General features: G+C 41.5%; 1 protein-coding gene and 1 long non-coding RNA gene across 4 annotated transcripts in view; one reads left to right on the top strand and one right to left on the bottom strand.

Moving 5' to 3' along the window:
* FNDC3B (fibronectin type III domain containing 3B) overlaps nt 1-26634 on the bottom strand; it is a 185697-nt gene that overhangs the window by 138879 nt on the left and 20184 nt on the right. For all 3 annotated transcript variants that reach the window (XM_053951887.1, XM_053951889.1, XM_053951888.1), the window contains exons 2-3: nt 9642-9780; nt 1752-1827 (exon numbers count right to left, since the gene is read on the bottom strand). In XM_053951887.1, coding sequence (XP_053807862.1) covers nt 1752-1827; nt 9642-9752 — 187 coding nt within the window. In that variant the 5' untranslated portion in view covers nt 9753-9780. The remainder of the gene's footprint in view (nt 1-1751; nt 1828-9641; nt 9781-26634) is intronic.
* Nucleotides 9818-13483, top strand: LOC128792963 (uncharacterized). The gene is made up of 3 exons (XR_008432611.1): nt 9818-10111; nt 12797-12976; nt 13355-13483. It is a non-coding gene; the product is annotated as an uncharacterized LOC128792963 (long non-coding RNA).

Below are 26634 nucleotides of genomic sequence, written 5' to 3'. Positions count from 1 at the left end.
TCCAAGAGCACAACCTGAAGATTTCACACTGCTCAAAAAGTCATATGTAAAATTTAAAAGAAAAAAAATATTATTCTACATAAGCAAAGTTAGCTGTCCCTGCAGAATGATCACTTGAGAAGAGCTTTTATGTATCCTGAAGAATTCAGTGTTACCAAGCCTGACATCTCAAGTTTTTATTAACATTGTTCACTCCCTGAACTCAGGAGAGTCACCCAATTTGTAATAAAGCCATCCTTCACACTCTGAATATTCAGCAGCACATCTTATGCCATAAGCCTGAGTACGTGGCAGTAAGGAAAAAGCAAGTATCATCTATTCCACAGGGAGCTACCAGCCGAGAGGCACTGCCCAGAAAGAGACTTTCATGCTGCCTTAACACAGTGCTAAAATTATTCCTTATCCTGCTAACCATGGTGCAATGTGGGAGCACTGGAAAATGCATCATTATTGTCTGAGTGCTGCCCTATGTATAGGAAATACATTCACCTTTAAATACACCAAACACTCCATAACCTTTAAACACACCAAAAACTCTATCACAGGAGGGAAAAAAAAAAAAAAAAAGACACTAACTTTTGTGGAGCAAGGGGGTGTGTAATTTCCAAAAACACTGCACACAACATAACCCTGTCTTCCAGAATAACCTCAGAGCAAAAACCAGAACTGTCACATATCCAAATCTTAGTATATTTTCAGGCTGATTACAACAGATCTTCTGCAATAGAGCAGTATTAAGTTCCACAACTGCATGGTAAGAGCAGCTTTACCAGAAGGAAAAAAACCACACCACCACCACAGTCAGGTGCTTTCCTGTGTTTGAAGCAGGTACTTAGCTCAGCAATAAAAATATTTTACAATAAAGTAGGATCAGAAGCTTTAGCTTGAAAAGAATATTAAGAATTTTCAGGCCAAACTGAAAGAGTGTATACAAATAAACATGAGCCTTGGCAGTCAATACTGCAGCTATAGCAAATAAAAGGAGACAATCTTATGCTAGAAATTCTAAATCAATTTTATGAAAGACTGCTGATGAGTACCAAACAAGTCCCATTGGCACAAACACGTTAAATTGCTGGGAATACAGAACCATGAGGTTTCAAGTTGCATTCATTTAAATACACTGTCTGAACACCACTTTGAGCATGAACAAAATTATAAATAAATGGGGTCATAATTATATTTGTAATGGAAATCTTTCATGTACTAAGCCAGAATAAAGCATTCTTCTCAAATAAAAGGAGAAGCCAGCTTTATTCCTCTGTTAAATGCCACATGGGCCAATTTCTTACCACACAGCATGTTGGCTATAAATCTCAACAAGCAGCTTTAAATTGCTGATATTATTGCTCATCAAGACCAAATAACCCTGGATGGTGCTCAGGGAAGCTTCTGTAACATCTATCTCAACTATTAATTCATCATTTCCATGGGGATGGAACTCCAAGCAAGAACCACCCACTCCTCCACTGCTTACATGGAGGGGGTGTCACAGAAAAGATGCAAAGAGGCTGCAAGATGGGACTGATAAATAACAGAAGAGAGAAATCCTCCTGGACTTCCAAGAAATGCATGACTCATCCTGAGATACTGAGCTCCTAGAATACAGAGAGCAGCCACGTCTGCAAGTTCTCACTCTCCAGGGCTTGAGTGCATTCTCAGAGCTGCAAATCACGTTTTTGGAGAGAGGACACAACAGGTATTCCATGAAGCAAAGCAATGCTCATCCACGTGTTTGTGGATCCTCTTACCTTGGATGCACTGGAGGGTTCCATCCTCAGCCCTTATTGTAAAGGTTTCACCTGGATTAACTTGAACCAAAAAGACCTGCAGAAAGAAAAATAAAAAATAAAATAAAATAAATAAAACATTTGTTTCCTGTGAGCTCTGAAAATTAAAATCTCCCTAAAACAGTAACTGTGCTATCCCTTTTCTGAAAGGGGTGGGGAAGCAGGGAGGGCACAGACTGGCATAATCACACCTGTGGGCCCCAGACTCCAGGAGCAGGCAGAGATCTAAAACTCACCTACATTTTAAGAGCTGAAATGAAGATGAAACTGAATTGCACACAGGTGAGAATTATGGCTTTGAGTTCCACACCAAAATCTTGAGAGTGTGTTTAACTTGGCCAAATGCTGTAGCTAAGGACATAAATCTTCAGACCACTAGCACATGAGAACAGAGAGTACATAAACTCCAACGTGCAGCACCAACCCACAATGGGATTTCAAGTTCACAGGAATAAAAGTTTTTTGCTGTGGGGAGTTGATCCATTATGTTTTCATAAATTTGTATTTCAGTCTTGCACACAACAGATCTCAGCTAAGCAAAACCTGTATGCACATACACAGTTCAACAGGTGCACACAGAACCAGTAATAAACTATTTATTAACAAATATATATTTTTTTAAAATAAAACTATCATCCCAGTCTCCCACTGCTGAATCCTGCAGATGATGAGATAACACAAGGACTAGGAAGCACCAAAATATGTCCAGTTCATAGTACGTTGAATTATCTTTATTAATTTTTAGGTGTCTGAAACAATGAGTTTAAAATCTATGCTGTAGAATCCTTTCTTAAATGGACAGTTTCACTGGGAATTAGAGACCATTTATCCCACCTTGCTGCTCATGAAACTTTTCACTGAAATACTTTAAACACACTTCTGCTAACTGCTTTGTCAGAAGTTCAATCAAGATATAAATTAAATTTTCAATTTGCACCAAAAATATAATCTATATTTTTTGGGGAACACTCTCTCTAAATTTAGGTCTGGTCTTTATATTCTGGGACATCTGCATGCAGAATTCAATCATTCAATCTGCAAAGAGAGAATCTGAATGCATGTTGTGTTTCTGAATTCCTTAAGCCAAATGCATAAGATAATTATTACCTAGATGACCTTTTGAATTACAGTAATCCTACAGAAACCCATTATTCCACCAACATTTTTAAAGCTCAAGCTGGAAATCAGAAAATGGCATATGAAAGTCATTATGTTGTCTGGAACAATCATTTCTCAGGGAGCACTGATCAAAGTGGATCTGATCCAGCACACAGAGCACAATAAATGGTTCAGAACAGATAAAAGGCACAACGCCATTCCATCCCTAATCTCCAAACAATCAACATTTAAGTGACAGCATTTAAGTGCTCTTCTGCTATGAATAGGCGTGAATTATCCACTACAGGACATGGGCAGCAGGTCAAAAGATGTGCAGAGCAAAGCAATGTCATCGAGCTTAATAAAAAGAAAACCAAAACAACCAATAAACAAGAAACCAGAACTCGAAGAGGCCAAGAATCATAGAAACATTTCATCAGCTCGTTTGCATTAGGTGTCTAAACCAACAGCCCTAAAGCTGGTTATTTACCAACAAATTGGATTAGCATAAATCAGAAGCCCTTGCACACCTTTACAGCTTTGGGAGAACTTGGTCCAGCTCCTCAATAAACAAACCTAAGACTGATGTCCCGTGCATGTAAAGCTCCATCCTTTCCCTAAAGCAGGACAGACAGATTCCTCTTCCTACCCAAGGCTCGTGCCTACCCCAGAGTTATCAGAAGTTTTACAAATTCCTGTCCCAGGACTCCATCACCAGCACAAGTGTCCACATTAGCACACCCACAGTTGTCTCTTAACAATAATTCCTTGGGGTTCTGCTTTAAAAAAGGTGATATTCCCAATCACAGCTGTTGCTTTTGATGGTCAAAATGAAGCAGCAGCATCCTTGCCTTATCACACGGGGTTTAAAGACAAACACACTGTTCCAGTAAGAAATTCGTTTCCTGTAGAGCAGCAGGCACACAGCTTTGTCCCCCCATCCCGAGCCTGTGGGCAGAACCTGGGACTCATCTACAGTAGCTTCTATTAAGATGTTACAGATATGGAAATAACTCCTTATTGACAGATGCTCAAATCAGCCACCTTTGGGGCCCAAGAAAACATTTACAGGCTGTTGCTGGGGGAAGGCAGCAATATCAAGAGCAAACAGGAATAGCCAAGGTGTGACTGACGTGGCTCAACAGTGGAGGAAGGGTTGGGCACAAAGGGAGGACATGAAACCCAAGTGGCCTCAGACCTGGGAGCAGCAACCATGCTCCTCAGGCACCATCCTTCCAGAGGCTGCAACCCAGCCCCAGCCCCTCCCTTCCCAAAACTGGAGTACTGAGGTGCTCCTCATAATCCATCCCACCACCCTGCAATCCCCCCATGCTGCACACAACCCCCCAGAGCTCACAACTGCACAGCACTGACCAAAGAGATGCAGAAATGAGGTCAAACCATTAAAGCCACCACATGTTGAGCATTATATATAGGGCACCTTCCAGCCAACACCCCTGACTTGTCCCAGTTGCCTGGGATAAATAATGTCAAGGCACACTGTAACTTCTTTTGTTTATACACACTAAGTATATAAAATTAATTCCATTATTTATTTTTCCCCACATCCTCATAAACAACAAAACCATATTCTGCAGCCTGGAACACAGCTTCCCTCTTCCCTTTCACACAAGAGATCTTCATGAGAAGCCTCGTTTCTAAAGTTTTTAATTAAAAAATCTGAGGAAAGCAATAAAAAAGTGTAAAGATAACATCTCTAGTTTAATGAAAACAAACCCAGATGATCTTTAATTGTGCTATGTGCTTTATATGTGCTTCCAATATTCATCGTCCCAAGTATGCATAATTATGAGATGGCAGCAGAGGAGAAGAACTTGAAGGGTCACTTGGAGCCCTCAGTGCTGGCTGGCAGCATCACAGGGTGTGGTCTCATGTCCGAGGTCACCCCAGCCCTCACTTCCAGTCCTTGGCCTCCTCCCATCCAAAAAGCTGGAGCACATGACAGCTGGGAGCAGGGCGTCAGCAGCACAATCCCAAAGGATTTTTCTTTCCCCTAAAAAGTACTCGGATGTTTAACTCAGCAGTTTAATCCACTCAGTGCTGAAGCCCAGCCGTACCTGCTGCATCCTCAGAGAAAGCTTGTTACCTCCATAAAGCTCTTTTTGCATTTATTTTGCATCTAAGAATGCCATTCTATTTTATTGTAAGTCATGTTTGTTGAGTGATGAATGTTACTAAGTTGCATAGCTACTATAAATATTTATAATCCCACAGAGTATGTCCAGACTAAGTTTGCATGACAAGCCAAGCACGTGTCACTTGTGCCTCCCTTGCTCCCACTATCCAACTCCCATGGCCAGGAGAAGCAGGGCAAGAGATTGAAGAAGTGCCCACAAAGCTAATGCAGGCATAAGATCAGGTTCAGAAATAAATAAACTGACTCTAGGAAGTTCTGGATTGGATATTAGCAAGAAATTTCTTTACTGTGAGGGTGGGGAGGCCCTGGCACAGGGTGCCCAGAGAAGCTGTGGATGCCCCTGGATCCCTGCAAGTGCCCAAGGCCAGGCTGGACAGGGCTTGGAGCAGCCTGGTCTGGTGGAAGGTGTTCCTGCCCACGGCAGGGGGTGCAAAGAGATGGGCTTTAATGTCCCTTCCAATCCAAACCACTCTATGATATAAAACTACATACACTGTGGGGAGACCCCCTCATACAAAGGCAGAAATGCCACCTCATAAGGACCAAGGGCATACGCTATTAATCTCTTTTATACACTACTGGTTTACTTATGCAAGAAAGTTTCTGTTTCCAAGCAGAAAATTCCCACTCAAGGCAGGCCATCACCCCCCACCTGCTCTGTGGCCCGTCACAGCAGTGAGCAGGATGATGTTCACCTGAATCCACGTGATGCAATTCAGCCCCAGAGCTCACTTAAAGTATTTCCCCCTTATGAGAACATTTTCCTCGCTAAGGTCAAAGAGCAGCTTGCTTATTAAAACCCCACATTAAACATTTTCCCGTGTGGTGAATTTTCCCTTCCATGAGATCTATCATGCTTCATACAGTTGGGGAGCACAACATCATAGGCAACACCCAGGATCCAGCCACAGGTTCCTCAGAAATGCTTTAAACCATTAGAATTTACTGTATTTACAGTTTCTACGTTACATAACTTACAGAATGCATTGCATATTTTGGGAAAAGAAAATAAACAACAAAACAATCACCTGTATCCGTTCCATTATCTACTCTAAAAGACTGTGCCCCAATAAATTTCCAGGCGCATCCCACAGGACGGACCAGGGAAGTCACACCACTCTGTGTGCAATACTCAGGAACACGTTCCTCAGTCACACAGAGCAGGTAGGCTAAACACTTTCAGCATCTCTTCAGTAAGAAAAATCAGGGAACATGCTACAACTTAAACAATAAAGCTGACTTTTAAAAATGAATACTTCAGCAATTGTGTCTGGAAAAAAAACCTTGGGGTTTTTTTTTTTTTTTTTTGACTGGACAAAAAATAGAGGTATTAACAGAGGCATGAAGCAATTCAGTCAGTTTACCACAAGTGCTCTTTACAGCAAAACCCACAAGTGGCAGATCCTGAACCTCCTAATTTACCCAACCTTAAAACACACACACCAAAGAAGCAGTAAAAATAAAATAAATTAATAAATCAAGAAACCACAAAGAAGTAACTAAATTTTGGCAGAAAGTTCATTCACTCAGTTCAGATGCTGTGGCTCAGTACAAAACCCAGCTGAAGTGCTTTCAGTTGTTTGCAAGGTGCACAGGAAAGTATCAAATCTTGTTCCTCATTCAGCTGTACTCTTGTCTCCCTCATTTAAAGCCTGTGACCCTAAAAGACAAGAACAAGCACACACAGCACTATGTACAGTGCCTAAGCTTAAGCCAAGTGGTGAAATCACAGGGTAAGTAAACACAGCTTTACAAAGAGCAGGCAAGCAGAAAACCTGCTGCACCTCTGCAGGTGCAAGGAGTGAACCAAGCTGAAATAAAATTTTCCCAACTAATTAGCCCAACATTCTGTACAAATGTGCTGCAGCACAGCTAGCTGCCCCTCCACTTTATACTCCAAGCTTTTTAGAGCTTGCAGTGGAGTACCTACAGGAAACCATTGAAATTCTTGGACCAAAAGGTTAATTATTGCTCCCTGAATCCCCTAAGGAGTTACAAGTGGATTAGAAGCAGAAACAGCTCTGAAAGCAACATGAAAGCATTAAACACAGTCAGCAGTAATGGAAATAAAGTGTGGGAAACTAAAAAAAAAAAAAGTCAGTGCTAGAAATGCCATTTTGGGTAGTCTAGAGGAGAGGGATTACTGTCAAGCAGGCAGAGACATTCCTTGCCCTGCCTTGTGCAGCTCTGCAGCCCTTACTCTCAGGAAGATAAAGAAAGGGAATGTTCCCATGCAATTGCCTTACACTGCAGGCCTGTGCACTGGCAGATTTGCCTTTTGCATCACTCTCCATCTGGCTGCTGGCAAGGCCAAGGTGTTTCACCAGCTCCAGTCTGCTCTATTCTATGTGTGTAAGAACGGGCCTTTTGAGGAAAGGCTTCTCCCTGGAGCTCAGCATTTCCAGGCACAGCTCCTAAAGCAGCTCTGTGGTGCTGGCACAGCTGAGGCTCCACAAATCCAGTAACACATGAGGGTCAGCAACAGCCAGTGTGCCCAGAGCAGCCCATCAGAGCCTCCATTCTGTCAGCCCCAAAGCACGAGGCACTGAGCTGCCTGCTGGCCACACTGCAGCCTGGAAAACTCCACACTCCTCGTCCTCCACCAGCCCTGCTATGAGGCTTTCTCACCACCAGCTTCTAATGGAGACTGAGATTACACCCTGTAAATGTCCTCCTAAAGCTAGAACCTATTTATGGAGTCATATAAACTGTCTTTCTTAAGTCATTCCTATGTGAATCTATCCTGAAGCCTCTTCCCACCTCACAAGTAACTAAAATAAATCTCTTTCAACAAACACTTCACATTTGTTTCCACATTACAAAAAAAAAAACAAAACAAAACAAAACAGGTTAAGAGAAATGAACATAGTTCATTTGCAAAGATCAAACAAAGCATTTATTCCAATTTCATTCCATTTTTAGAACTGTAGTTTTAAAAAGCAAAGACATCACCTAAAGCTTCAGGAATAGGATGAAAACGACAAAGCATAGAGGTAGTTAAGCTTTACAACAGATGAGGGCACATCCAGACTAGAAGCCAAAAAAGTCTCATGGAATACTGGTATTTCAGCTACAGGTACTTCAAGAAACAAAGAAATGAAATCGAAAAGCATCATCCAGCAAACACACAGAAGAGGGACCTGGCCCAGAACTGTTCTACTCAGTCGTGCTTGCATAACACAGCAAAAGCAAGAAGCAATGTGCTTCCAGTGCACCTGCAATTCTTTTTAATGCAAAACATTAGCTGAGAAATTACTTTAAAGGCAACAGAGGCATCTGCCAAGCCAGGCTGCTGAACTGAAGATGGGGAAATGGAAAGATTGGGAAATGGAAAGATGGAAAGCACCACCTCAAAGGAGGGCTCAGAAGATTTCACTTACTCTTTCTGTAATACAGAAGAACCCACTGACAGGACAGTCTGACCTGATAAGTGGTTTCCAGCAAGGAAGAAAATGTGTACTTAAAGAACAATTATCCTTTCCAATATGAATACGATTATTCCTTCATCTAAGTGTACTAATATTGGACTTGGTAAATATAGCCACTGAAAGCATTCCTTTCTGTTTTTACAAATCAAAGCACACTTTGCAAAAATGACTTAAAAAAAAAAATCAAACTAATCACAACAATGAAAACCTACATCATAATGAGATTTTAGGTAACCAAAAAGACTTAGAAGTTCACCAGGAAAGCAGAAATTGTTCTTCCTCTTGAGGCTGATCTAACTCAAAACACATCTGGGAAGGAGGAACAAATGGTCCAGGGAAGGAGAAGTAACAGAATGACCTCTTCTATTGATTCAAGGACAGCTCGCTTCTACCTTTGTTACAATACTTTGCTGAAATTTCTCACGTGAGGGGAGAACTAAATTGAGCAACACAAAAATACTGCCAGGGTAGATGTTCTCCAAAGGGACCCTTTGACCCCAGATGTATTTGGGACCCTACCACCCACCAGCTTGAACCTCCAGGCTGTATGGTGACATGAAGGCACAGCTGTGGTCTCATGATCATTCCACCAACTTCTGATCAAGCTTATTAGAGAGTATGTCCCAGAAAAAAATAAAAGCAACTGTAAACTTGCCTTTGTTCAAAAACCCACTCAAAATTTACATCTGCTTCTTACAATGAAGCACAGGGTAGTACACAGGCCTGCTGGGAAAGGTATAGTGAGGTAAGCAAAGAATAGCAGATATCACACTGCTATTCTCCATTTCTTTTCTTACTTCCATTTTTTTTCTCATCTCAGCATTTTTAAAATCTTAAAATCTCACCACATGCTAGTGAGATGTCCGGACAAGAGTGAGCACAAGTAAATCGTAAGACTGACTTCCTGCAAAGCCCTCAAATATGCAGCATTTATAGCCACTGTTTCAATTCCACTATTTTTACTTCAATGAACACACATGCAAACAAACACCTTCAATTTAATGGTACACTTTAATCATTGTTTTTAATGTCTTTTCAGCGTAAAGGCAGTTTTCTACATCCCAGGAAATACTCCGCACTCCCTAGTGCTACAGAAAACCATTTTCCCCATCTTGAAAGTATCTTTTTGACCCAGAGAGAGTTCATTTAAGCCAGCCAGTTTCTGACCTGCTGTGATCCATCGCCATTCACGATGTGAGGCATCATGGCCACCTCCCCGTTCAGCAACGGCGGCAGCTCCAGCGGGATTTGGTCGGTCATCATCATTGTGACGTACATTCATGGAGAATTTTCCACAACGGACTTCCTGCAAGAGAAAGCAGCAGTTAAAGACCCTGCAGAAACCCCGCTGCACTTCAGAAGGTCGTTCTGCCATTCAGGAACTTAAGCAGGAGCTTTTGTAACAAGAGGCGTACTGGAGCTCTGAATGGAGGTTTTAACTGTTACATCAAGAGCATGGAAAGTCAAGTTTCCATGCAAGAATTCCAAAAACCAACTAGCCAGATCGCCACTCTTTCCCACAATTATAAACCTCAGCCTTCACTGCTGAAATAAGCAGGTTCTCAGACACAGAGTTTTGCTCTTAAATCACCATCCTGCTTGGTGCCACAGCTCTTGGAACTGCGTCACCCGCACATGTAAGACGTTACAGCAATTTCACTCAACAGCCACACTTCAAAGCCAAACACCTTTATTTTCTTCCTAGGGCCCTGTAAACAGTGTGAACTGCCACCACAAAACAAAGACCAGACACCTGACTTCCACTTAATCACAACCCAAAAGGGGTTAAGGCTTCTGCTGGAGCAGGAGGGACAGCACATCCTCAATGTTCTGAACACCCCGTTCTAGGAAGGGTAACAGAAAATGATGACATCACGTAAGGATTTGTGAAAAATCACACATCACTTCCAGCACACCCTCCCCCTTTCACAGCTAACTGATGCGATACATGAGCATCAGTAAAACCAGGAGAAGCTGCCTTGTAAAAACAAGTCTTAATTCAGTGTTAAAGGTATCATCATGCTGGTTTATGGGGCAATAACGCAGCTCTAGTGAATAAAATGGATGATCTCATCACATAGCTTATCTAAACTTCCGCACAACAACTCCTAAGCAACCTCACATGTCCAGTGCACCTCATGCCAGAGAAGCCCAATGTCATACTGAATAATTTCATATACATCCCAAACTCAAGTTAGAAAAAAAATATGCTGTGACTTAGGTGGCAGCTGGCACAAGGTGATCAGAGTACTCCAGAGTACAGAAAGGGGAATTTTTGGCAAAGAGCATGGGACACAAGTAGAGACCCATAAACCAGGAGTTTAATTCAGCTGCTCCAGAGGGGATGAAGGACTAAGCCAGTCTCACCAGGGTTGGAGCAAATCTTATGTCCCCTCGGCCCCAAATACTGCTTCAAATGACTTTTTTTTTGGTTCAACAACTAAATTATTAGTTTAGTTGAAACACACTGTCTTCATTCTCATCATCCTCTTCCACAGCTCACTGCAATCCCATCACCTGCACAGCCTCACGATCAGAAACATCAGCCTGACCAAGAGCTGCTCCTCCAGCTCCTGAGGAGCAGTTGTGTGATTTAGAAGTGATGGCAGTGCCCACACAGACTGAATCACATGTGTCCTATCTTTTCACTGTCATCAAACGGGCCCCTTCACATCTAAGCAGAACCAGAGACTGAAAGTACATTTGTTTTTCAGAAGATGTACAAACCTGGCAAAGTGACCTCCAGCCACACAGCTCAAGACCAGCATTTTAACTCTGTACCAAATTTAGCACAACTCTCACAGCTCTTTCCACTGTTCTCATCTGTGAGAAAACACCACTTTTCTAATCATCACTTCACCAAGATATAAACAGAGGCAATGTGTTTCAATCCACCTTTAAATTAAATACCTCCTTTTATCCAAGACTCAATTACAAGACAGAAGTTCTCCAGAAGCCTGAGACACAGTGGTTAGGATGGTACATCCTAAAGCTTTTGTTTCTCATTACATCACAGTTTCATATTTTAATTTTGAGAAACATCTGAGTCCAAGAACAATGTTCAGAGGTGCTGGGATTTGGGGGTGGAGGAAGAGGAGTGGGGCAGTGCAACTTCACTTTTGGGAGGTTCCGTTTGTTTACCAAGGAAGAAAAGAATATGTGAGGTTTTGAGCCATTTCTTAACTGCTTGGGATTAAGAAAAGGACTGAAAGAGCCCAAAAATGAACACCAGAGAGCACATGAATGAACAGCTTTCAGGAAACAGACTGAGTTAGTCAATAGCCAGCTGTACCTCCAACTATTCTGGCTATACATGCAGTTATTTATGCATCTATAGTTGTTGTCTGTGCAAATGTATATATTCACATTTAAATTTTTTTTTGTAAAGAACAAAACAGGAACTATTTTAAACCCATATAAAACAAAACCCCAATCCCCAAACAAATGACACGTTCATTTAGTCTGAATCCAAAAGCCAAGCTTTAACAGTTTAAACATCACACTGATACTATTTTCTTGAGAAAAAAAAAAAATACTGTAGCTTGAAGCAACATATTTTCCAAGTAATATTTCCATTCCAGGCACAACAACGGATATGTTGACATTTATTTGCTACGTGTCATTATTTAAAGTGTTGCAGCTACATTCCTTTTGCTTTATTAATGGTTTGTCACTACAGCCGTGTCTACACTTGCCTCACTTGAAAGGAGAAAACAAAAAAAAAAGGAAAACATAAATAAAAAGGGCTTCCTCTATTTGTCAGGTCTGGTACAACCCCACCAGAGATGATACCAGCAGCAGTACTGGCTACAAGGCACAGCCACTGGCAGGAATTTTTGGCCGTGTTTCACAGAGATGTACTCCAGGAAGAGTGAAGACATCTACTATGAGACTGGCAGACTTCACTGCAAAGCCAAACCCTTTGGAAACAGAGGCCTCATGCACTTTTTGAGCTTATTTGCTCATCCATCCTACTTAAAACAGATTTATTAGCTGTGCTTTCACACCCCTCCTATAGCCCAGTGGTCCTCCTCCCTCAGGGGATGCAAAGCTGATTAATACAAAGAAAGTGAGGTCTGAATACAGGTTTGTTTTTTTTTTTCTGCAAATTGGGAACATCGATAGAAGAAAACACCAGACACGACTCAAAGAGCCAGGTCACATTCCAGGATATGAGAATTCTTCCTTAGCTAAAATATGAACTGCCAAATACTAACCCACAGCCTTTTTTTCAGGTACTAACTCAAATCTGGGGTTTTGTCTAGAAAGCTGACTATATTTAAATTTTAAAAAGATATTTCCTGTGCGTCTACATTCCCTAGGCTTGGCTGGGACAGGTCACAACAACGCCAACAAGGAGTGAGAGGCTGCATCTCCCTGTCTAGCTTCCTCCAGGAATATGGAAATCAGAGTTTTCCACTTTGCTGCAGAGCAAGGAAGAAACAGCCATCCAAGTTTGATGTCTCCGTCCACAAACAAAACTTGCAAAGCTTTTGATGTCTGTAAGTTACTGTTGCAAACTTGATTTTCAATTCAGTATCTCACCCTTCTACTGATCCCTGAGATGACTCCATTTCCTTAAATTAATTCAATATGTGAATTAGTAATACATAAATTAGTTGCACATGGCACTAGAGAGAAAATTAAAACACACAGAAGAATGAAGCATAGCTATCTAAAACCCAATGTCCATGTATGGTCAAATAACATGACCCAACAGGTTACGTCAGTTTTCCTGAAATTCCAAAAGCAGCGGAACCACATCAAGATACCCAATTCTACTTTTCCTAGAAGGTTTCACCCATGCTTATTTATAGGGCTGGAAGCCAAGAACATTTTTCTTTCTGTGATTTTCTTCCTATCTTCTGTATTTTACACAGCCAAAGAACCTCTTCCAGCTATGGCAGACAAATGCAGAGAACCTGGCAGAAACAAGAGGAGTTGTGAATATTGAGTCCTGTGACTGCTCTTTGCAAAGACTTGATTTTTATTTCCCTGCAGCAGACCATTAAAAGCTCCTGAACAAAGTGTTCTGCTTTTTTATCACAATCATCTGGAATTACAGAAGTTGTACTACAGCAAGGACAGAGAGTTTCAATACTAAGTAGAGCCACATACCCAAGTTTATTTAATATACAACTAAAATTCAGTGCCAAACACACATTTTACTCCTCCAGTGCATATTTAGGGGTATTCTGCCTGAATAGAAGAGAACACACTGCAAAAAGAATAAGAAGCTACACCCCCTTCAATCCTAGCCTTGATTAAAAAAAAAATACTTGAGTTAATATACAGTTATAACTTAAAATGGAAGTATTTTCCTTTCCAGCCTAAAAAAAAAAAACAAAACAACCTTTACCACTTCCCCATGACGAAGTTCACACACAAATGACACACACACAGGGTTACACAGTCTAACAGACTCCTTTCTACCACTGCTTTAATACATGTACTATAGGAACCACTTCTACCATGCAGTATGGGCTGGGTGAGCTCCTCTTGCACAGAGGCTGTTGCACTGGTCAGAGAAATAACAGAGACATAATCCAACCCAGCAGGAGCTTCCTTAGTACTTTACAACTGTGGGCCAAGCCAGTTGTGGTGTTATCAAATCCAAAGTCTGTTGCAAACTGCCCTGCTGACCAGCAGTCACAAGGCAACCCAGCCAGACATTTTCTCTGGCAGACCAGGTTCTGCAGTGAGGATGTCCAGAAATTGGCAGTTCTACCACCCAAAAAGAAAAGGATTTGTGATATCTGATCTGCATCCTCCAAACCACATCCTGACAGCATGGCCAGCCCAAAGCCTCCAGCATTGCCTGCACAGCTAATGTGAACACAGGAGGGTTCCCCATCCACTGCACCATCCCTCAAACACTTGTGTTGTTATAACCAGGACAAGAGGCAGGAGGAATTGCTTAAAAGGGCTTTGCCAGGGTTAAAAAAATCATAGGTTCATGTCAGAGGGAGTCCCACCTGGCACACTGAGAGGTCAAACACATCTTTAGAAACACATGCCCTGAAAACAGGGAAGACTCAAATATTTCTAGACAAAAACTCACTTTGGACAAGATGTACAGTAAAACATAATGAGAATTAAAAAAAAAAAAAATCAGTATTCACAGAAGCCATTATCTGCAGCATATCTTCTTCTTCTTCCATAAAGAGAAATAGCCCTGAAATTATTTGTTATTTTCCAGGACGTTATATGTGCAATTGAAGAACCCTATCAAAGTCTGGCATGTCAAATCATGTTACTGCTGGTTATTATATAGTTGAAGAAATGGGTGGTTATCCAGAGTAATTTCAAATAACCTTTTGAATAAGAAAGAAAAATAACTAGGAAAAAAATTGCTAGTATGTAGAAGGAGAACATGTATACACAGATATTTGTATATCTGGAGAATATTTGTACACACATATTCCCAGGCACTAAGAATTTAATATGGGTCTACAACCCACTGGGAGGGCTCTGAATGAGGAATGCTCCTTCTGCACATTCCTGCTGATGCTGGAATTCATGTGCAAGAGATGAGAGAACTCACACACTGACCCATTTGCCTACTGTATTTTGTGTAGCACATGTTGAAATTCAGGATTAATTAAAACATACATAACACAATTATATTTTTCACTGAAAAGCAGAGTGGTAAATATAGCTGCTTTCAAGAGACTCCTGCCATGGCTTGCCACTCCAATTCAAAGAGGAGTGGTAATAATTGTTCATGTAGAAAAGCCTCTTGAGACATGAGCAGTACCTGGAGGTATGTGCACAGATGGTTGGTCAAGGCACAAACAGTCTGGAATTTGTCTTGTCTGATGTGCCTTCATTAGTTAAGTTAAATCACATCCGTCTGAAGTGCCACTGAAACCTGAACACATTCTTTCTCTGTTTAATTACAAACACGGTAGATTAATTTGGAAGCATCCAAACAGCCAGGCTTCTTCATAACCATTTTGAAGAAACACATGCAATTCTAAAAATCTGTTCTGACAAAAGAAAACAGATTAGAGGGAATACATATACACAATCCACTGGTATTTTATGAAGAGGTAGTGAAATGCCTGCTGCTTGCTCTCTGTGCCATTTCACAGACACAAGGCCACAGTAGCTGGATCCTATCTCCATCAAGCTGAAAAGCATAAACATCCTCTCAAAACTTAACCACTGTCATTAATCAGTGGGTTTATTCCCCTCTAGTTTATTTTAAACAACAATACATTTCAATGTGCATGGTACATTCCATCTCTGAAGATGGAAATATCAGCAGTGTTCAATTCTACACAGGATCAAGTTAATACTGTTTTTCCCCCACACTGGTGTTAAGATTCCCAAGGCAGCAATCCAGAGGGTAATGATATGAAGATTTTCAGTAGTTTGCATTTATTTAGACCTAAAATTTGACCTCCAATTTTCCAGGCTTGAAACTCCGTTATCTTAAAGAACAACAAATTTGCGCTGTAACCAGCTACACACCCCTCATAGGAAATGTTTGTCATTCAGGAACAGAAAAACTATTAAAAATTGGTTCCTAGCTTAACCTTAGGAAGAAATGGAATAACCAAATAACTTCAAATATGCACCAGAAATGAGCAACAGGAATGGGGCTATCAGGTCAAACTGCATCATGCAGGAGTCTTATTTCACAAGGCAAGTACAACTAATCAGAGATAATAGCTCTGATGAAATAACTGGAATAAAGCAACCTGGCACACAAAGGAGTCTTTTACCAAAGGAAAACCTCACCCCACTAGGGGTTTTTCCCCTTGGTTTTCCAGAAGGAAATCTTGTGAAAACTCGTGTAGGGAAATCGAGCTTGCCCTCCTCCCACCACCACCCACGCCTGGGGTGTGCAGTGCCTGAAGGCCATCAGATTCATGTGCAAACCTACTGTAACTAGATTTAAGGGAATAAAATACACCACAGGTGGAAGAGACCTTCAAATTTTTTATTAGGCTTATATTAGCTAAGGCTGAGCAGAAAGCCACAGGCAGACAAGCTAATCCAATGGTTCCACAGCATTCTCACTTCTGCAAATAATATTAGAGCAGCAAATTCATCTGCTGCTCAAAAATCAATTCCAAAACATGCAAACACACCACAGCTACAGCCTGCACTGCTGGCAGAAGAGCAGGCTGCAGAGACAACTTGTATACAACTCACTCTCACCATGTGGGTTTTTCTGTGCTGCTTTCTTCAATCTGAAAATTAAGTTTGTCATTTTTGCTATTTATATTCCTTTCCTTCTTTGTTCTCACACCTTTCTTTCCTCACCTTCCTCCATATTAATCACAACGGATAAAGGGACTCACAAGGGATGTAGCTGCAAAAATAGAGAAGTTTTCAAGCACACTATTCTCACACTATTTCACAGTAATTCTTCTAAGCAGCCATAGGCTGAGTTTAACTCTTCTTGCACAATAGTTGCCAATTACTTTTTTCCTATGATTTTTAGTGTTGCTGGTTTTGGCACAGCTTGGCTTTAAAACAGCAACTACTTCAAGCTTTTTTCTCTTTTCAAGGGAAATTAAGTTATGCACTTCCAAAAATACAAGCAGCAATTAACATTTCAAACTAATTTGTTGCTGCTTGTCCACCCTCAGAGACATTTGAGTTAAGAGAGTTCTGGGTGCTGTTTAATTGCCAGCTGTACAACACACTCTCCCAACTGCTTTCAACATCTCTGTGCTTTTCTAGAAGATCACAAGTAGACCTAGATTATATAATTAGGAAGAAATTCTTCCCTGTGAGGGTGGTGAGGCCCTGGCACAGGGTGCCCAGAGAAGCTGTGGTTGCCCAGTCCCTGGGATAGTGAAAGGTGTCCCTGCCCATGGAAGATTCCTTCCAACCCAAACCACTCTTGTGATTATCTGATGACATCTGCCTCTCCAGAGGTCAGCAGGAAAGCACAGAGCTCTTCCAGCTGTGGTGCCCCATTGCCAGGGCAAGGAGAGGAGGATGGCAGTGGCCCAATAGCCCTCCCTCCAGAAACTGGAGCACCCAATTTGGAGCACCCAGCACACAAATTGGTCCCCTAAGTGCAGAAAGCCTATCTACACAGCAGAGACAAACTGATCACCCTTTTCAGTTTCTTTGCACTCTGTACTGCCTCTGATTACAAAAGCAATTTGCAAGTAAAATTCACACGGTCTAGCAAGATCTTCAGTAAGTTTAAACACAATTGGAACAACCTTCTATTTGCTTGAAGCAATTTGTGTGAGGAGGAAAAACGCCCTCCAGTCCAGACTTACACCTGTCTACAAACTGGGCCCTGATCCTGCAAACATTTCCATAGAATACATCTTTACACTCTCATGATACTTTTATTAAGTACTGAACTCCCCCAGATCAGGGCTGCAAGCCCAAGAACGTGCCCAGGGACACGCCAGAACCTCTGTGCAAAGAGACTTTCTTGCACAAAGTGAAAGTCAGATAAGGCACAGGTATGCTTCATCTATTTGCTTTCTTCCTCCATTTAATAGCCAAAGCATTAATCATGGTTACAGGTTGATAAGCACAGCATTTGTCGATAAATACCCTCCCCTTCAACTCTGCTCTCTCAAATAATAATCTCTCTGCAATAATACCACAAAGACCTTGGTTATCTCTCCCGGAGTTCCTGAGCAATGGGGAATCTACTGGAATCAATGAGGTGGGGATTTTTTTTTTTTTTTTTTTTTTTTTTGCTCCTAATTAAACTACTAAGCAGGGAAAAAAAAAAAAAAAAAGGCTATCTACCATATCAATCTGCAGCTCCTGAAAAGCCTGCATACCAAATCCCATTTCCAACAAGGTCTCAGCACACCTTTGTGCAACACAAACTCCGCTGCTGTCGCCATTCCCCGCTAACCTGACTCCAGGCTGACAAAGTGGCTCATTGTGTTCTTGTGGGAAAGAGCTCCGCAGAGATCTCCCATTCCGCCCTGGGATTCAGGAGCGGGCATTCACACGGGGCAGCTGCTGCCAGGGAGCACCTCTGCATGGCTGCCCGAGAGGGTTCTCATGGAGGAGGAAAGCTGAGCCTGTCATTATCATCGTGCTCACAAAATCCAAGTGCTCAAACCACATTAGTACCAAGAAAAGCAACCCAAGACCCACCACCCAAACTCCACCGCTCCATCACTTTCCAGCATCATCAAAAGTTTTATTACACTGTCCCTCACTTTCACAGAGCATTTTTCAGAATTTCTTTACTTTTCTGAACTGCTTCATGAAAATGAAGACAATATGCCACCTATGAAGGCTTCTCCTAATTGGAGATAGACAGGAATTTACACTGAACAAAGACCTGAAACTCACCAGCAAAAAAGAAAACACACACACCAAGTCAAGTCACTGTTCCATTTTTGACTGAGTAATTTTGGTATCCAGGACCTTACAGGAAAGAAGCCTCTCCCACTCCGGGTATCAGATTTTTATCTCCAATTATAATAAACCATCAATGAATGAAAAAAACCCTAAATCTCTAAATGCAGAGTACTGGGGGGAGGGGGGGAGTGCTTTCTTTAGAGTGGGAAGACAAAGGGTCCAATTTAGACAGAAAATACTGGGCTGAATGTGCCACCTGCTGCAGCTAGAAAGCTCAGGTCATTGATTAAATGGTTCAAAAGGGAAAATCTTTGGGGTTTGCTACCTGTCTGAAGTGGGGCACAGTTTGTAACACAGACTGAAGGAGAAACAAAGTTCTGTTTATACACCAAGGACAATCCATGGGGTCAGCCACCACCCAGGTGGTCTGCATCCACTTTAATTCTGAATCCTCATCCTTCTAAGCTCATTCCCATACCCTGCCAAATCATTCAGGCAATGGAAAGATGAAAATTATTCTCAATAAATTACATTGGTCTTTAATATTAATAATAAATACAGTTAAACACTGAACAGCTTGTTGTATGAATTGGGAAACCAACAGCACTTAAAAACTACACCAAACCCAGAAGTGTTGGTTGAAAGGCAGGCTCAAGGCATGGTGCCAGCAGGACAGATGCTCTTCCCAGCCTGGGGGAAGTCAAAAGACAGCAGCCCCAACCCTACCAGTTACAGGAGTTACTCATTAATAAGTTACAAGTCTTTGTTAATTAAAGCTTCCTAATATTTCAACTACTGACTTTGATTCCAGAGCTTTCAGGTATGAGTAGTATTATTAAGGGGCTTCAAAGAAAGCTGTGTAAAGTCAAGATATCTATACATACAAGCCAATAATAAGAATCAGGATGAGCTAAATAAAGGAAAGTAAATTTCTGCCAAATGAATTTTTTTTTAATGCTAAGTTTGTATTTAATCATAAAGGGGACAGTCATGCTTCTTTATATTTCCCTATTGATACAAGCATACCCAGCTCCAATGAAGCTAATTAAACCCTTGAAGCTCAAGTGAACTTTCCAAATCCTTTAGATGACAAAATTCCAGTCAAGCAAAAAAACTTAAATAGACAAGCAGCAGAGAGCAAACCAACTTTCAAGCTTCACGCTACATGTACCTGAAGTTTCATTTGCCCTTGTTACACTTAGAGAAATTAATTTCTATAACCACTTACCAAACTTCAGAAGTGCAGAAGTCTAGAGTCTATTCAAATATAGGTAAGAAGTCCACAGAAAAGAAAAATCAGAGGTTGGAAAAGACCATTAAGACCACTGGGTTCAGCTTCTAACTGAGCACTTCCATTTCTACCACTAAACCATGTCCTTACGTGTCATATTTACATATATTTTCAGTACCTAGAGGGCTGGTGTCTCCACTTCCCTGGGCAGCCTGTTCCAAGTTGTTCTCTGTAGAAGTTGGTCTTAACTAAGCATCAGTGGGATTTTGTCATGAGGAAAAAAAAAGTTTGTGACTTTATTAAGACAGATGCACTTTTATTACTGCTCTGTGAGATACCAGAGCTTGTCCTTCCCTCTCCCTGGCTCTGTAACAGCATCTCCAGTCCCACGGATACACCACACTATTCCAACTTCATCTCTTTCCCAGGCTGGCATAAACAACCTGTTTGCCACTTTACAATATTGGGTAGAATCCATTGTACAAACTGAGAGCAGACTAGCAGCAACAAACTCATCATTAACAAAGCAGAGCTTATCTTTGAGTCTTGTTACACAAAATCTTTAGCAATAACCACTGACAGGATTACAGCTTTATGGGAAGACAATTTTTAAAAGCCCCTACTGTGTTCTCTAATAAATTTTTTATTTATAATTCTAGATAGAATTCAAAAATTAAAGTATTTCAGAAAGGCACAGAAAAAAATTTGTCTTGCATCCTAAAATATGTAAACCTGAATTTCAAGACATGAGCTTGGTTAGCATATAGGAGCGGGGAAAATTACCTTAAACAGCAAGCAGTTTTGGGGGGTTAGAGAAAAAATACAAATATACAGTTCACCCACAGAATTTCAGTAAACAGGTGAGAATAAAATATGCAAGTCCTTCAAATATAAGAAAACCCATCTCATAACTCAACTGGAAGAAAGCCAAGTGATAAAACACAAACTACAAGAAAGACTAATTCTCTGGAGGTTTTTTTGTACAGTATCTTTCATAAATATAAAGCACTTTACCACCACATGCCCTGACAGCCTTCGCATTTTCCTGGACATGCATCTCACTTTGCCTACTGCAAGAAAAATTCATAGAAATCCTGATGGAGCAAAGAATGTTACACTGAGTCGAGGTCAAATATAGTATATATGCGGATAAATAAATCTGAAAAATTCAATGTGGCTTGACAGCAGCTTTTCTTTGACAGTGGAGGCAGAAACATCAGAATATCAGCAAATGCAGGAGTTTGCCTGCAGGGTTCTGACCACGTTAGCACAAGACTTGAGCAAGAAAAAAAGCTTTCCCAGTCAAATTTAGTTGTGCTCAATTTTACCTGAATGATATAACTGGCATATGACCCGACAAGATTTTACTCCCAGGGGAGCTCTATCGTGGCATATTCAGTTTGTGTGAATAAACTGGAACACCCAGGTGTTATCACCGAAAGTATGGCACAATCTCAATTCTTTAATATTTACATTCTGACCCAGTTCAGTCACATTTTGGCAGCACAGAGCCCACAAAGATACCCACCTTAACAATACAGTTAATCAGTGGCAAACACCTACCCATTAGCACCAGTTGTTCTCCCAGCTAAAGGCTTCACAGGTCCCAGAGATTCAAGCAGATTGCATTTGTTCCCCACTTTCTAAGGGGAGGACACTTTGTCATCATTTGACATGTCACTATCTGGTTTTAAACATTAGGTAAAACTGGTATTATTCTCTACCTAAACCATGGCATATTACTCCTGGGCCAGGGGAGGAAGATGACATGTCTATGCAACAATTTTTATAAAGATTCCCAAAAGTAATAGACCCGCGTAGAAAAATAAAATGCACTCCTCCCCCTCTCTCTCTCATGTGAACATATTCCTCCTCCCATTTCTCTCTCTAGTCCCTAATCATACCTCCAGGTTGGTACAGAAAAGCAGCCTGGGTGTTCAGGGGAGGTTTCACCTGCTGGTGAGAACATGAGCAGTGGTGCATGCTGCAGAGAAACCCCACAATACCAACCACCTCTTCAGCACCTCATCCTCCTCCCTCTGCTCACTAAGGAAATTCCCTCATCCTTCATGAATTTGGGCTATTTTTTTCCGTCACCCCAGATGAAACTTCAACCGTATGATTTTTATCTAATCTTGCTCTGTGTTCCCAGGTGTTGCTGCATCAAGCCCTGCTATGAATAATCTAAATCACAGATTGCCCCACACCTCACCATCCCACAGGTGCCAGAGATACCCTACAGCTCACAGAGCCTGCTAGAGCACAACACATCCAAGTCAGTGCTACAGCTCTGCAGAAAGTCATCATTGTGCACCACAGTTTTAAATACTCAGAAGTTAGTACTGTGAAATTCAGCACAACTACCAGCTGCTTTACCCTCAGCATCTTCTCTGTTCAAGGAAGTGCAGGACAAGATCTATTGTTTCCATCAACTTGTTACAACTTTTGTCTTTAAATCTGAAGCTGAAGAGATGCTCTGATTTCCCCTCTTCTCATGGATATACATTAGTGGTGTAGAAATCCCAAAAGAGTACTTGGTCAGAACTAACAGATGAGCTACTCATATTCATCTAAACTGAGCAGATTATAACATGTTTATTATTAAGAACATGTCAAGGTACATTAGTCTTTAAGGCTTTTTTTGAACACTTCTTGAATCGATCAAATTAAGCAAAGTCACTCTGTTACTAGTAATTTACTTCTTATGACAAACAGTAGTGGGTTGAATCTCCTACCTGTAGATACTGTACTTAGGCTAATAATTAACAAAGAAAAAGCAATTGTACAGTCCCTGACTGCATTCTACTTACAGCATTAATACTGAAGCATCACTGAGGTTTTAAAAGGATTAAGAATTCCTGAAGATTAACAGAAAGCTGATTTCAAAAAATGCAGCAATGTGGAGGTATCTAACATCACAGATACTTAGCTGATGAGCCAATAGGATTTTTAGACCAGCTAACAGACTGGAATTTCACTCTCAGAAGTCACCATTCCCTCTAGGAAGAATCAGTATAGGAAAAGAAATGTAGTGCAGTAAAACATTATACACCAGCTGTCAGACCTGAAACTGATACTGTAACAGGGATCTACATTTGTCATCAAGTTACTCGGTCACTGGCAAATGGTAATGTGGAACTACAGCACGGGAGCTCCCCATCCCAAACAGAAATACCTATGCCAGACAAAGGATGAAGTCTTTATTTTAGGCACTTATGTTAAAATCAGTATAGCACGTAGTCAAACACAAGGTAGAGGTCACAAAGATTTTTTAAAGCATGAATTCAAGAAACCTAATCAGAGGCAAGAAGATAGGAACATGCAGAACAGGTGCACAGAATTCACAGCTGGTTCCAAACTCCAGTATCTCAAGACATGCCAGTGGAACCAAAACAAGGTGGGTTCTGCTCAGTCCAACAGTGTCAGGTCACCCTCCATCAATACAATAAATCTGGTAACTACTTCTGCAGCTTCCCTTGGCAATTTTATCTCCTGTGGGCCCCATTCAGGGTCCTGCTCTTCCCATATCTAATCACAGCAGTTTGCTATCACCTCGTAAGTCATGAGGTATGTACATATACACACATATATACACCTTCATCTACATAACGGGTATAAATACTTCCATTTATCCTAAGACCCTTGGAATGCTTTAAGCCATGCTCGGAAATAAGCAAGTTCAAAGAACTACTAAAGTGGTCGAGAAAAATCTCAAATTCTCCCTCTCTTTTCTCCTGGATTTAACCTGCTACCAAATCCTGTGGGGGCTGACAGCGTGTCCTTGAGCTCTGACTCCCAGCACGCCCGCATGCCAGAGCCTTACACACGTTCCAGGGAGCACAGCTCCTGCCACTGGCACATACCAAAGATTCCAGATCATTTTTGCATCACGACTAAAACGTTCTCATCAATCTGGATTTCTGTTATAACACGTTACTCTGGCTCAAAAAATGCAACCTCAGCGTGGTGTAAGTTCAGTGTTCTTCCACTAAACCTTCTCTTGGGTGCAGGGGGTGCAGGGAGAATGGACTAAATTTAACACACACCATAATCCTCATGCTTCCAAAACCAAATTCCAGCTATAAACCTTAAGAATGCCACACACCTACCAAATTCTTTTCTCTTTTTATTAGCACGGGGAAGATAGGAACAGGGTACTTCACTAATGCCTCACCTCTTTATTACACTGCCTTCCTGCCACATATTTTACTGAATTGCCAAATACACGTTGCTAAGTTTGAGAAACTTACAGGAAAATGAATCCTTTATGAAAATACTCGTTGCTAGAAACACAAACAGGAAAACAGACGGTAAACAATAAATTCTCATTGTATCTAACAGCCGAAGGTCTTTGTTCACAACAGCTACCCCAGAACACGCAGCCACATTCATGGGATTGAGTGAATTCTATCTGAAGTTTACAGAAGGAAGCATATACAAACAGCCTCACAAAGGTATTTTCCTAGCAGGAAGCCACAAGCACTTCTCTGCTGCTCCGGCGGCAGCGGCCACGCCGTCAATGGAGGAGCCGTGGCAGCAGTGCTAAGCACACTTTGCTTTCACTATGGGATTAACCATATCACAAATCACCAATTAAATCCTGCTTTACGATTTAGGCTTTAATTCATTAACAAACGCAAAGGCAAAACATGCAACGGAGCCTGGTGGAAGGCAGTCGGGAGAGCTTTGCTCTGGCTATCCCTATCCTGAGGCTCAGCCCTCTTTGGGATGAAATACCATTTTAATCAACAGTGTTCAAAAGTCTCATTTTTATTAGAAACTAGTGGTTACTTGCTGTACATTGCAATAAATACAAATCACTGAATATTCAATGTACTACTGGGCATGCTGGTGGTTTACCGCTATGTAAGGGATGTGTGTTTTTCTGTTATCCAAAGCTTATCTCTTCACTTAAGGTGGGAAAATTAGGAGCTATCTTCTGCAGTATACAAGTTTCCCTCCCCCACTTCCATTTTGTGGATTTTCTGGCAATAATATTGTTGAAAAATATATTCTTGCGGACAGGAAATACCCTGAGCAAAGGATATCCAGCTTCATGACACTTAAAACGTTGCGCATTCCTCCCGATCTGTCACTGCACAGGCCAGCTGCTGGCATGCAAGAGCATGTGCAACGCCTTGGGGTGGCCAGGAAGGGCCTCCCCCTGCATATTCCCCCCAGAATTCCAGCATCACAGCTTTGGATAAACCAGCTCCTTCAGATTTCTTCAAGATTTCCCTTTTCTGTGTACTCAACCCCAGCCACCTTCATGGTCCAAAGAGACGTGACGCAACACAGCTTTCCAAGCACCACTGGCTATCAGGAGCACATCCTCCCCAAGGTCTCCTGATAAGGTGCTTTAAAGTATGCCCACAACCCTCATCTTAATGGCCTAATCTGATGTGGGTGGCTTGCCCTTTCAGAGATCCCTTCGTTTAATTTCCTCAACAACTGCACTCCACAAAAGCAAACATCCTGTCCCACTTCCAGAGCCCGATCCCAGTTGTGGCAGGCAGCTGCCAGCGGCACAGGCACGAGGAGAGCTGGGACAAGCAGCACAGATCCAGTTCATGCTGGGGAGCTCCACCAGCTGTCCTGTTACAGAGCCAGTTCACCCACTGGAATGGGTCAGAAGTTACAGTAATGGACAGTTTGTTGTAAAATAAAGTTGAACAGCTTTTCAAGCATCCCAGCCCTAAACTGGCGTCCCCATGAGACCAGCTAGGGGCCGAACAAACACAGTGTTAATTGGATTTCTGTGAGTAATAGCAACTGTACAGAAATCTCAAACTTTTAATGAATTACACAATATAGATACTGGGGATAGTCACACCATCACCTGCTGAGCAACTCTTCCCTGCCTGACCAGCTGCAAGCACCATGAAACAATATCAAAGTTGATGATTTTCACAGTTTTCACAGTACTCAGTAGCTGACATTTCATAACCAAAGGCAGACAAATCTTTACAATCACGCCCACAAAAATCAGGATTCAATCCCTTTAAGGCACTCTGACACTTCAGTAGCTTTCTGTCTCTTCCTATGAGGAGAACAGGCAACATCCAAAGCTAAATGCAAAGGAGCAGTTGAGGTAGAGCCAAGGCTGCCACCTCTGGAATGAGGGCACCTGTTCCAGAGGGGAAAAAAAAAGAAAGCATTTCAAGAAATAAAAGCACAAATTCTGACAGCACAAAACTGCAGCCATGACATTTGGACCTTTCTAAAATACATTCCTCTAAAGGTTTTTAAGTGCCACTTATTCTTTTAATAGGCATCCAAATCTAGCCTCAGTAATAAAACATGCTTACTCTTTACATCTTCCCTATTCTCTATTAAAATATCTTTTCTTTACAAGCACACCAAATCACTGTGGTTTTACTGGAGACAACGAGGGGCTAATGCTCCTGTAGAAGACCTCAAAACCAGCTACCATTTTTAGTATGCCAAAAATGATGGAACTTCTTGGAGTGTTCTAATACAGCCTTAGCCAAAGGATATTCTCATTCCAATTAATTACACTTACAATATCTGACAAGCTCATGGGTAGAGGAGATCCATTCCAAGGGAAGGTGCCTGTGCACTGGCCCTGGTGTCAGCACATGGACATGGAGATACTGACTC

This window comes from Vidua chalybeata, chromosome 10 (assembly GCF_026979565.1).
Source record: "Vidua chalybeata isolate OUT-0048 chromosome 10, bVidCha1 merged haplotype, whole genome shotgun sequence".
Lineage (NCBI taxonomy): Eukaryota > Metazoa > Chordata > Aves > Passeriformes > Viduidae > Vidua > Vidua chalybeata.
This window is presented reverse-complemented; position numbering and strand designations above follow the sequence as displayed.